At 39.2% G+C, this 12,153-nt stretch overlaps 1 protein-coding gene across 3 annotated transcripts in view; it reads right to left on the minus strand.

Annotated features, from left to right (window-relative positions):
- MRS2 (MRS2 magnesium transporter) overlaps positions 1-6,927 on the minus strand; it is a 32,684-nt gene extending 25,757 nt beyond the window's left edge. For all 3 annotated transcript variants that reach the window (XM_006888652.1, XM_006888653.1, XM_006888651.1), the window contains exons 1-2: positions 6,738-6,927; positions 2,522-2,595 (exon numbers count right to left, since the gene is read on the minus strand). In XM_006888652.1, the coding sequence (XP_006888714.1) occupies positions 2,522-2,595; positions 6,738-6,927 (264 nt within the window). The remainder of the gene's footprint in view (positions 1-2,521; positions 2,596-6,737) is intronic.
- Between the last annotated feature and the right edge of the window lie 5,226 nt (positions 6,928-12,153).

The raw sequence follows: 12,153 nt of genomic DNA on the forward strand, positions 1-12,153 counted from the left end.
AAAAAAAAACCACAAAATAGATCTATGTTATAAAGAAATAACTGCTTTTTTCTCCAAAGAAAAAAGTGAACTGGGGGGTAGTGGAGGGCAGGGAGGAAAATGTGCAAAAATGGATGAATGGAAATCCAAGTTCTCTATAAACTTTCATTTTATTTATTTTTTCCATGTTATGTGTGATATTTTTCAGTCTTTTTCTCACTTCTAATTTGGTAACATATGCTAACATTTGTCTCCTCACATTTTTTTCAACAGTTTCACCCTTCATTTTTAAGAAAGTCATACAAACTTCAATGTTCTAAAATGTTTATTTTGAAACCATTTCACTTTTTAAACTTCTTCATTGTTTTTCATGGAATCAATTAATTAATCTTGACAGAGAATTAATTATTTGTCTGCAAAGAAATTTATTATTTCAATATTTATCATTTGACTTTGCATTCTTGTTTAATTAATAGGCCAACTTTTCCAGAACAACATTATACTAAGCTGCATGGTGCATCTGATTCAAGACACGATCTTTTCAATTACTTATCATTCATCTGAAATTTGAATAATGACTAAGGATGACAGAAGAACTGATGCCTTTGAGTTTTGGTATTGGAAAAGAGTACTGAATATCCCATAGATGCCAAAATAACAAACAAGTATGTCTTGGAGAAAAATACAGCCAGGGTGCTCTGCAGAGGCAAGGATTGTGAAGCTTCATCTCACATATTTTGGGCATGTTGTTAGGAAGTGCCAGTCCGTGATAAAGGACATCATGCTTGGAAAGGTGAGGGTCAGTAAAAAAAAAAAAAAAGACTCTCGACAAGATGGGATTGAGACAGTGACAGTTATAATGGGCTCATGTGTATCAGAGATGATTAGGAAGACATAGAATTGGGCAAGGTTCAGATCCATTATTCATAGGATTGCTATGATTTGTAGTAGACTCAATGGTACCTAACAACAATTTTTACATATAATTCTGGAAGTTACTCTGCTCTATTTAGCTTATAAAGAAAAGATTTAACACATTTTATGTTTAATGTACACTATGTCCAAGGCCCTATTCCAAGATTTACACATATGAGCTAATTTAATTTTCACAACAACCCTAAGAGTTATTATCCCCAATTTACAGATGAGGAAAATGAAGGTATAAGTATTTTAACATATCTTGTCTGTCTTACCCAGTGAAAAATAAGAGGCAGAGTTGAGACAGGAATTAAGAAAGTCTAGCTCAGAGGATGCATACTTTTTAAATCAAATTTATGAAAAATTAAAATCCTAACAAATCGTTGCAAACTTGCACTAAAACTTACCTAGTGGCACACTTTGTTAATACTTTGCCACAACAATCTTATTTCTCTCCCTAAATACACGCAGCATCAGGATGGATGGTAAAGAGATTGAGATTGTTCACAGCTTCAGTTTGCTTGGTTACACAAACAACACTCTTGGCAACAGCAGCCAGGAAATTAAAAGACGTATTGCAATGGGAAAGTCTGCTGTTAGGGACCTCTCCAAAGTACTGAAGAGCAATGGTGTCTTTCTGGAGACTAAGGTGCGTCTGATACAGGCCATGGTCTTTGCTATCACTTGTTATGCATCAGAGAGTTGGACAATGACTAAGGAAGATAGAAGGAGAATTGATGCCTTTGAGCTGTGGTGCTGGAAGAGAGTATTGAGGGTATCATGGACTGCTAGGAAAACAAACAGATTCATCCTGGAAAGGGTCAAACCAGGCGGCTCCTTGGAGGCAAGGATACTGAGTCTGCGTCTAACACAGTCTGGACATGTTGCAAGGAGGGACTGGTCCTTGGAGAGGGACATCATGCTTGGGAGGGTGGAGGGACAGTGCAGGAGGGGAAGGCCCTCTATGAGGTGGATTGACTCAGTGACTTGGGTATACAGGATGGGCGTGTCAGAGACAGTGAGATTGGCAGAGGACAATAGGGACCTAGGGCTGTTGTACATAGGGTCGCTATGAGTCAAAAGCAACTCGATGGCACATAACAACAACAAATACACACACACGTTATACAGTTTCTTAAGATTTTATATACTTTTTTTTTCCTGAATTATATCCAGGAATTAAAGAGAGCAAGATGCTTCAAAGCATGCAATCATTTAAGTACACTGTGCTGCCTCTAATAACAGGTATACACATATTATCTTATATAGTACAGGTTCAAACTCCTATGAGGCTAATAGTCTTTAAGAACTTGTAAACAGCTTCATGGGAAAATATTGAGTGCTCACAAGGGAAGCACAAAACTTTCATTTCAATGATCTGCTCTAAAATTAAAAGAAGAGATCCACAGCTGCTAACAAACTTTTAAGTGATCTGTTAAAAAATTGAGGCTCTAAGTTTTCTTAGAGTTAGGTGATACTCAGGATACCAGCTAAGCACGACAATAGGACTATGATTCATTCTAAAATACAAAATAAGTGAAACTAAGGTTAACAGTTTAACCTCGTTAGTAACTAAGTATAGTAAACAGCTTCTATAATTATCAAATATACTGCACACACTTACCACAGTAAACACAGGGGCGACGCTGGCTAAAGTGGCCTGAGAGACATCAAATGTTCTACACCGGTGCACTTCACCTGAAAAGATAAATTAGAGAGCATGCCCCATGATCATACAGTTAATTTTCCCACACAGAGATAACATTCAAAATATGTGGAGGCCTTCATAATATTTTATTACTTGTTTGAAATTGTTTTTCTACAGGAAAAATAAAATACTAATTTTAGTATTTGTAAGTCATTATCAGATTTTTAAAAGTAATGGCTTTATTGTCTCAGGAGGCAGCAAAATCCAAATATATGGTCCACATATATGTCATATACAGTGCACCAAGGAGGACAAAGCAGCACAGCCCAACTCTAGGAAAGGGTGTCCTCCCTCCAGCTGATGCAGGCCCTGTTCACTGGCCTCACACCATGGCCAGACTGACAACTATGTTACTTTGATAAGTAGTGACTGAGGTCTTAAAAGTCTGTGAGTGGCAACCGAAGGTACAAGTATTAGTCTCTTCCTATTTGGAACAAGGAAGAGGGAAGAAAAGCAAACATGCACAGAAACAAGAGACCACTTACACTTCAACCTCCAGAACCCAAAGACCAGAGCTACTATTTTATATGCCATCAAGTTGAACATGACCCATAGCAACCCTTATGAACAACGAATCTGAATCCTGTACTATCCTGTGCCATCCTCACACTTTCTGACACACTCGAGCAGCAGTCACTATGTCAGTCCACTGAAGGTCTGTCTTCTTTTCCTTCACTGACGCTCCACCTTTCCAAGCATGATGTCCTTCTCTTTGAAATAGCTTCTCCTAGCAAAATGCCAGAAGCTTTATCATCTTTGCCTCCAAGGAGCACTCTGGCTGCACAAGACATATTTGTTTGTTCTTTTGGCAGTCCATAGGATATTCAGAACTCTTCTCCAATGCAACAAAGGCATCAATTCTTCTTCTCCCATTCTTGTTCACCATTCAGCTCTCAGACGCACAGCAAGTGAATGACCATGGTTTGAATCAGACTGAATCCTCAAACTGACATCACTGCTCTTCAATAATTTGGAGAAGTCCTTGACTGTAGATTTTTTTTCCCCAAGTGCAAAAAAAATCTCCTGATCTGCTGACGGCTTGTACCAAGGTTGCTGATTATGGATCCAAACCAAGTAAGAACTATTAAGGAGTTGCAAAAACAACTCAGAATTTTGGTTGCTTGGTTTTTATGCAATAACTTCATAATACATCTTATTATAAAATATTAAATGTTATATGTCATGTTCAAGATTGTATTACACATATTCTTTCTGGGCAATAGTTTTAAATATAAATTACATTTTTGTGTATTTTTAGGACATAGAATGTGAAAATAAGATTTTCACCAAATCTACTCTTAGGAATTCAAACTAGGCTGCAATGCAGCAAAAATAGCTCAAAATATCATTCGAATTTGGGACAAGGTGAAATATCAATTGTCAGGGCCACAGAGCTGCTCTCCCTCCCTTTACCCAGCACTTTCTCTCTCCACTCCCTACAGCTATAGTAATGATCAAAGCAGGAACTCAGTTTATCTGTTAGAGCTGCAAAATTCTTTCACCTCTCTTTCCCAGGAATAACTATCCAGGACTCCCAACCTGCTCCCTTATCTTGTACCAAACAGCTGCAAACATCCTAACTCTTAATTTCCCTGTAAGACAATATAACACTCTAACTTTAAGTGGCTGCTGATCTCTGCTTTGGAGGCAGCCTGGCAGTTTCTCCTCAATAAACTGTCTTTCTTGGCCTGAAATGGGTTCTGTCCTTCCTTGGGGATCTTATATCAATGAAGTTTAGGATGAGAGAAATCGCAATGAATATGCTGGGCAATGAGGGTTTCAAAATTTCTGCCTTGGTGAATTTGGACTCAAAGAAAAGAAAGGTCATGGGTGGCCATTGGAAGTTGATGACAACCAGGTGACGGCAATAACTGAAACTAATTCCCTCCAAATTGCACTGAGTTGTTGCAGAAGAACTCATCTGTCACTTGGGGTACAATGGAAGGTCCATATTCCTATGTAGCAACAAAAAATCTTGATCTATTTCTCAATCCTAATTTGTGATGAAAAATGGATTCTCTACAACAACTGATGACATTCAGCACTATGGCTGGATCAAGGTGAATTACTGCAACATCACCTAAAACTGAGCTTACACAAAAAGAATGTCATGGTAACTGGTGGTGTGCAGCCAGATTAATTCTGTAACTCCTTGAATCAAAGTGAAACTATTACAGCAGGGAAGTTCTGCAACTAAATATGTAACATTTGTATCTAGCACTGGTCAACACAAAAAAAGTCCTTCTGCATGGCAGTACTAAACCACATATACCACAATCAACACTTCAAAATCTCAACTATTTAGGCTAAGAAATGCTGCTTCATCCATCATACTAACAGATTTCTCACCAAGTGATTATCCAAGCATCTCGACAACCTTTTGAGGAGGAAATCTTTAAAGACCAACATGCTGCCAAAAATATTGTTAGGGAATTTGTTAACTCCAAAAAGCTAGAATTTTATGCTTTTGGAATTAAACTTGTATCCTGATGGCAAAAAGGTATAGTTTTTAATGGTTCTTAATTCAATTCATAACGTTAAATTTGAGCAGACTTACAGAATTTCAAAGTCGAGGTTTAAAATTTTGCATCAATTTTTCCAACAAGTTTCGTTGTTTCAGGATTGTGCACCTGATCCTGGTCTTTTCAATTACTTGCCATGTATCTGAAAGTTCAACAAGGAATAAAGAGAACAAAAGAACTGATGCCTTTCAGCTGTGTTGAAGAAGAGTACTGAATGGACTGCCAAAAGAATAAACAGGTATATCTTGGAGAAAGTGCAACCAGAGTGCTCCTTAGAGGAAAAGATGGTGAAACCTCATCTCACGTACTTTGGGCATATTGTTAGGAGCTCCTGGAAAAATACATCATGCTTGGAAATGTGGAGGGGGGAGCAAAAGAGATGAAGACCCTCAACAAGATGAACTGACATAGTTGCTGTATCAATGGGACAAGTGTATTAGAGATGATGAGAAAGTCACAGAAGTTCAGAACCATTATTTACAGAGTTGCTATATGTTGTAGCCAATTTGACGGTACTTAACAACAGAAGCTACCACAGAAGTTCCTAGGCAGACTGGGTGGAAAAATGTCAAACAAAACTCAAAATGCACAATGTCCAGGCTTACTGGTCTGCTAGAGACTGGTGGAACCCCTCTGGAAATCTTCTGAACCTGGGACAAAACTTACTAGACTCAACTTTGGGCCAAGTAACAGACACGCCTCTACTCCTTAAAGCAATCGATCATATAAGATCAAAAGGGCTGGATTTGCCCAGGGACAAAGCTCAGAAGGCAGTAAGGAGTAAGAGAGGGGGATTAATGGAAATGAGAATCGCTGGGAAAACCTGACAACTGCAGTGGATATTGTATGGATATTGTAAATTAAAATGTGTATGAATGGCTGAAACAGAAATCCAATTTGTTCTGTAAACCATCATTCAAATCTCTGCCTGCACTGTCCCCCAAAACAGTAATGGTTTAAGTAATAATTTTTTAGATTTCAACCTCCTTTTCCCTCTGGTGGCCTAGTGTTAAGGAGCCGCACTGCCAACTCACAGTCACATGGTTCCAATTCCAGATATTCTAAGGGGCGAAATAAGGGTAACCTCCTCCCATGCGATTTATAGCCTCTGAAAACCTGCTGGAGTGTCAGCTATGTGTCGGTTCCTACTCAATAGCACATAACAACACAGCAATTAATAACGCTAATTTCAGAGTTGAATGAACAAATAAACAACATATTCTCTGAAAACTGTTTCAGCCTTACTTAGCGTGTCACCCAACTCCCAAGTCCTGCCTTGGAGGCAACTGCATAAAAGGTCTATGAGGAATACATAGAGAAGAGGGGAAAAGAATAATACTTGTAAAACGTATTCCAAGTAGATAAAAATCTAAGCTTGGTTTCATTTTGTTGAGTAGGTGAAATAAAATCTTCACGAGCAACAGAGGGTACGATGAGAAAGCTGTCAAAGCAAAGGACAAGACAGAGATCTAGGAAAATCTGTAAGATCTGCAGCAAGGCGGGAGAAGGGGGGGGGAGTGAGGACAAGGAGCCAGGGCGGCTGGGCGATAAGGGAACTAAAGTCACTCACTATGGGCGACCTAGGGCTGCGGGCTGGGGAGGGGTGGTACCTGCCACCCGGAACCGGCGGGGTCGGCACAGCTGAGCCACCCGGCTCCTTCCTGGAAGTTCCGCTGCGAGGCCGCTGCCGACAACCCGGAGGGTCACAGGGGTCGGGCCCAAGGCCAAAGCACACAAGGTCCGGCGGGGCAACACCACCGCGTGGGGCAAGAGTCGGCTCAAGCTCTGCAGACATTTCATGTTGCTGGAGCGAGAAACTAGCAGCCAGAACCCAAGCCTTCATGCCGGACAGCAGCAACTTGGTCAGTCCCACCCCGCCCACCCCCACATTAACCGTGACCGCTGTGTACTGAGCATGCGCACGGAGCTCCACTCGGCGCACAATCTTTCCCACGCATGCTCCGAAGGTGCCTGTGAGAGCTTTGATCCGTGGCCAATAGGAGTTTGCGTCCTGCACTTGAATATTTATTTACCTGGGAAAGGCCAGCTTCCGAAATGTCATTTGGCTCTGGGGGGGTTTATGAGTAAATAGGCCAGCAGTTTAAAATATCAGATATTTCTATTAACTTTCGAGTTGCTGTCGATTTTCACCCTGTGTAATTCTCTGAATGTGGGGGTAAAAAAATCCTTACATCTGTATAATGATTGAAGACGTAACCATCAGTCCCAAATAATTTTATTTTTGCTTATATTGAATTTAGAAAAATAGTTAACTTATTATTATTCATACAATATATTTATTTAGTAGTAGGAAAAACATCCAGTGTTTTATCTTGGCATAAATTGTGAGGATAGTGCAGGATAGGGTAAAGTTCTGATCTGTGCAGAGTTGTAACCGAATCAATGACCTTTAACAAATGTGAATACACCCCCCCCACACACACACACATCCCCTCCCCCCAATTAACCCCTCTGGATTAGTGATGAGTAATGGTGCTGCCAATACAAAGGTGTGTGAGGTTTAAATCTGACAGCCACTTCGAGGGGGTGGAAGGAAAGTAAAGCAGTCTTTCTTATGCTATTTACTGCCTCTGAAAACCAGCCGGAGGGCCCTCTATGGGTCAGTTCTGGGTCACAATAACTACAAATATTAAGCGTTGGATAGATGAAGTATTAGATTTTTGATAATGAAGAATATGTATACACAGGGCTTATATCTAAGGTTACATCATTAAAAAATTATATGATTTTGTGTGAGGAGAGGAGCCCTAGTGGTAAGTGGCTACTTAATGAAAAATTGGTAATTGGTAATGATTCAAACTCAGCAGCTGTTCTATAAAAGCAAAGATGTCAATCAACCTGCTCAAGATTACAGCTCTAACCTGATCAAGATTTACATCTCTGGAAACCTTACAGTGAGAATTCACCCCCTTCTATGTTGAAATACACTTGCTGGCAACTTTTTTGGTAAGCTTTTATTATTTTATGTACCAACAGGAAAGATAAAAAATGTCAATTAAACAATGTTTTATGATGATATAAATTACATTTCACTTCCAGTCATTAAAATATTTGAAAGAGTTTGATAATTGATTGAATATGTTATGTTGTTGCGGTTCTTATGTGCCATCAAGTCACGTGTGACTCACTCACAGTGACTCTGTGCAATAATTCTTAACTCTTTTCTATCTTGAACCAGTCTCACTGACTCCAACACACCTACCTCCATTACTCCAGTTACTGTGTCAATCCATCTCATCTGGTGTCTTTCTTTCCTTCACTGTCCCTCTATCCTCCAAGCATGATGTCCTTCTCCAAGGACTGATCTCTCCTGACCACATGCCAAAAGTACGTAAGATGAAGCTTCAAAAATCCTTGCCTTTAAAAAGAAACTTGGTTTCTTTCACCCTCTCCAATACAGAATTTTTTGTTCTCTTAGCAGTCCATGGTATGTTCAAGACTCTTCTCTAGCACCACAGCGTAAGGGCATAGATTCTACTCTAGTAGTTTGAAGAGGTCCCTGACAGCAGACTTCTCCTGTGAAATTAGTCATTGATTTCTTGACTGCTGGTGCAAAGGGTGTTGATTGTGGAGCCTAGCAAGCTAAAATTGTTAGCAATTTCAATCTCTATCATGGTATTGCCAATTGGCACAGAGCTGAGAATCTTTGTTTTCTTGATGTTAAGCTTCAATCATATTGAAGACTATAGTCCTTGATATCTGCAGCAAGTGCTTCAGGTCCTGCTTGGTTCTGCCAAGCAAGGTTGTGTCATATGCATAAGGCAGGTTGTTGATGAGTCTTCCTCCAATTCTGATGCCACATTACTCTCCTCATAAAGTCTAGTCTCCCAAAGATCTGTTCCACACACAGATTGAAAAGGTATAGAGACAGGATACATTCTTGACACACTCCCTTCCTAATTTTTTACCATGTAGTGTTTTCTTGTGTTCTGATGACTACTCTTGGTCCAAATATATGTTTCTCACGAGTGCAATCAAGTGTTCTAGAATTCCCATTATCCTCAAAGTTAGCCACTATTCTAATCTATAGTCAAATAAAATACCTTTTCAGAGTTAATGAAGCACAGATAAACATTTCTGTGGTACTCTGCTTTCAGCCAATATCCATATGACATCAGCGATAATATCTCTAGTGCCACAGCCTCTTCTAAATTTACCTTGTATTTCTGGTAGTTCTCTGTTAATGTACTGGTCCAGCTGTTTTTGAATAATCTTCAGCAGGAATTTGCTTGTGTGTGCTATTAGTAATATCATTTGATAATTTTCACACTCTGTCGGGTCATATTTTTTGACATGGAAATAAATATGGATCTCTTCCAGTCAGTTGGCCAGGTAGTTGTCCTCCAGATTTCCTGGCGTAACCTGGTAAGCACATCCAGGGCAGCATCTATTTGTTGAAGTATATTAATTGGTATTCCATCAGTTCCTGAGTCCTTGCTTTTCGCCAAGTCCTTCAGAGCAGCTTGAACTTCCTACTTCACCACCATTGTTTCTTGATCATTTGTTGTTTCATGAAATTCTTCCATGTCAGCTAATTATTTTTGGTAATGTGACTGTACTCTTTCCATCTTTTTTTAAGCTTCTTGGATCATTCAGTATTCTAGCAATAGCATTCTTAAAGCTTGAATTTGTTTTTCATTTCCTTCAGCTTAAATACTGAGCAAGTTCAGCCCTTTCAACTTTTCCACTCCAGCTCTTTGCACATTTTATTATAATATTCAAGATACAATATTACATTAAAATATAATTTTAGTATAATATTATAATTCCTGCTTTATTCCCTTTGTTTTGGCTTCTGGACACTCTAGTGCAATATTCAGAATGTCTCTGAAATTCCTAATGGTCTTTCCTTCCTCCTCTGTCTTTGTAATGACCTTTTGCATTCTTTGTGAATGACGTTCTTCATATTCTCCTACAGCTAGTACTCTCCTGTAGACCCTGGTCTTAGTGGCATGGGCACCTCAGCCCCCAAAGGATGTGTGCTACATTCTCTGTTGCTTCTTTTTTGCTGGTAGTGTGATTCCTCAAGTTTCTGCCACTGGACTTGCTCACTTTAAACTTGATGGAATGGTCAAACTAGCCAATGGTTTGAAATTGAGAAGGGAGTGCATCAGGATTGTATTCTCACTCCATACCTACTCAATCTGTATACCAAAAAAATTATTTGAGAAGCTGAACTCTATGAAGAGGAATATGGCATCAGGATTAGAGAGAGACTCATCAATAACTTGGGTTATACAGATGATACAACCTTGTTTGGTGAAAGTGAGGAGGACTTGAAGTGCTTATTGCAGAAGATCAAAGTATACAGCCTTCAATATGGATTTCATTTCAACATCAAGAAAACAAAGATTCTTACCACAGGACCAATAGGCAACATCATGGTAGATGGAGAAAAGATTGAAACTGTCAATAACTTCATCTTATTTGTATCCACAATTAATACAAGGTGAGGGACAGTACAAGAGAGGAAGACCCGCGATGAGATGAATTGATTCAATGACTGAGGTAATGGGTGTAGGCGTGTCAAAGACAATAAGATTGGCACAGGCCAGAGCAGCGTATAGGGCCATTGTACATGGAGTTGCTATGAGTCGCAAGCTACTTGATGGCACATAACAACAACAACAATAATAACATACCAAGAGTCAGAAAACATATTATCCTGGAAAAGTCTGAAGTTAGGAATTTCTCTAAATTATTGAGGAGTAATGATGTCATTTTGAGGACTAAGGTGTGTCTGATTCAAGTGTAATCTTTCTGATCACATCACTTGATATGCTGGACAATAAATAAGGATAAATAAGGGTTGATGCCTTTGAGTTGTGGTGTTGGAAAACAATGTTGGCCATCCCTTGGACTGCCAAACAAACACATATGCCTTGGGGAGTGTGTAGCTAGAGTGCATTTTGGAGGCAAAGATGATGAGGCTTTGCCTTACATACTTTGGGGATGTTGCTAAGAATGGCTATTTCTTGGAGATGGACATGATGCTGGGAAGGGTGGACAGTCGATGAAGGAGAGGAAGACCCTTAACCAAGTGGAATGAAATGGTAACTGTTGAAATGGTCTCCAATGTGTCAGGAAGTATGAGGATGGCACAGGACAGGATAGAGTTCATGTCTGTTGTTCATAGTGTCGCTATGTATCATACTTGGTTAAATGACACCCAACAACAACAGCAAGAATATTCAAGCATGTGGCAAAGTCAAGGGTAATGGCCTAGAAAAGTTGTTTGACACAATAGACCCACTATACCAAATCATCCTTTTATAGCAATAATACAAATGAACTTCGAAGGTTTTTATTCAATCACTATGACTTCTACCAGCTTTTGCACTCTGAAATAGATCAAACATATAACTAAGTTTCATTATTAGTAACTGGTAAGTGAGATGCAAAATTTTGAAACAAAGAAGGAATAATAGTTGGAAAATACAGACTTGGTGACAGAAATGAGGCTGGAGATTGCATGATAGAATTTGTACAATTATGATTTATTCACGAAAATATAAATAATGACTATACACATAGCCTCATCTGGCAGACTACACTGAAATCAGATTGACTATCTTTGTGAAGAGTTGATGGAGAAGCTGAAGCTTAACAGTCGAATCAAGGCCAAGTGTTATCTTTGGAACAGATTATCAATCACTGCAGTGTAAGTCCAAACTGAAGTTGAAGAAAATGACAGCAAGGCTGTGAAAACCAAAGTACATCCTTGCATCTATCCCACCTGAATTTAAAAGTCATCTCAGGAATATATTTCATTCATTGAACACTAATGACCAAAGATCAGATGAGTTATGAGATGACATCAAGGATATAATTTTTAAAGAAGCAAAACCAGAAGAGAAAGAAAAGACTAAAATGGATATAAGAAAGGGGGGAAGGAGGAGGGAGGGGTTTGTGCGGGGAGAAGGGTGCAACAATGAATGAATGGAATTCCAAAATCTCTGTAGATGTTCATTGAAATGAAAAATAAACAAACTAAATTAAAAAAAA

Source organism: Elephantulus edwardii, unplaced genomic scaffold (genome assembly GCF_000299155.1).
Source record: "Elephantulus edwardii isolate Elephantulus edwardi_28Jun2011 unplaced genomic scaffold, EleEdw1.0 scaffold00070, whole genome shotgun sequence".
Taxonomy (NCBI): domain Eukaryota; kingdom Metazoa; phylum Chordata; class Mammalia; order Macroscelidea; family Macroscelididae; genus Elephantulus; species Elephantulus edwardii.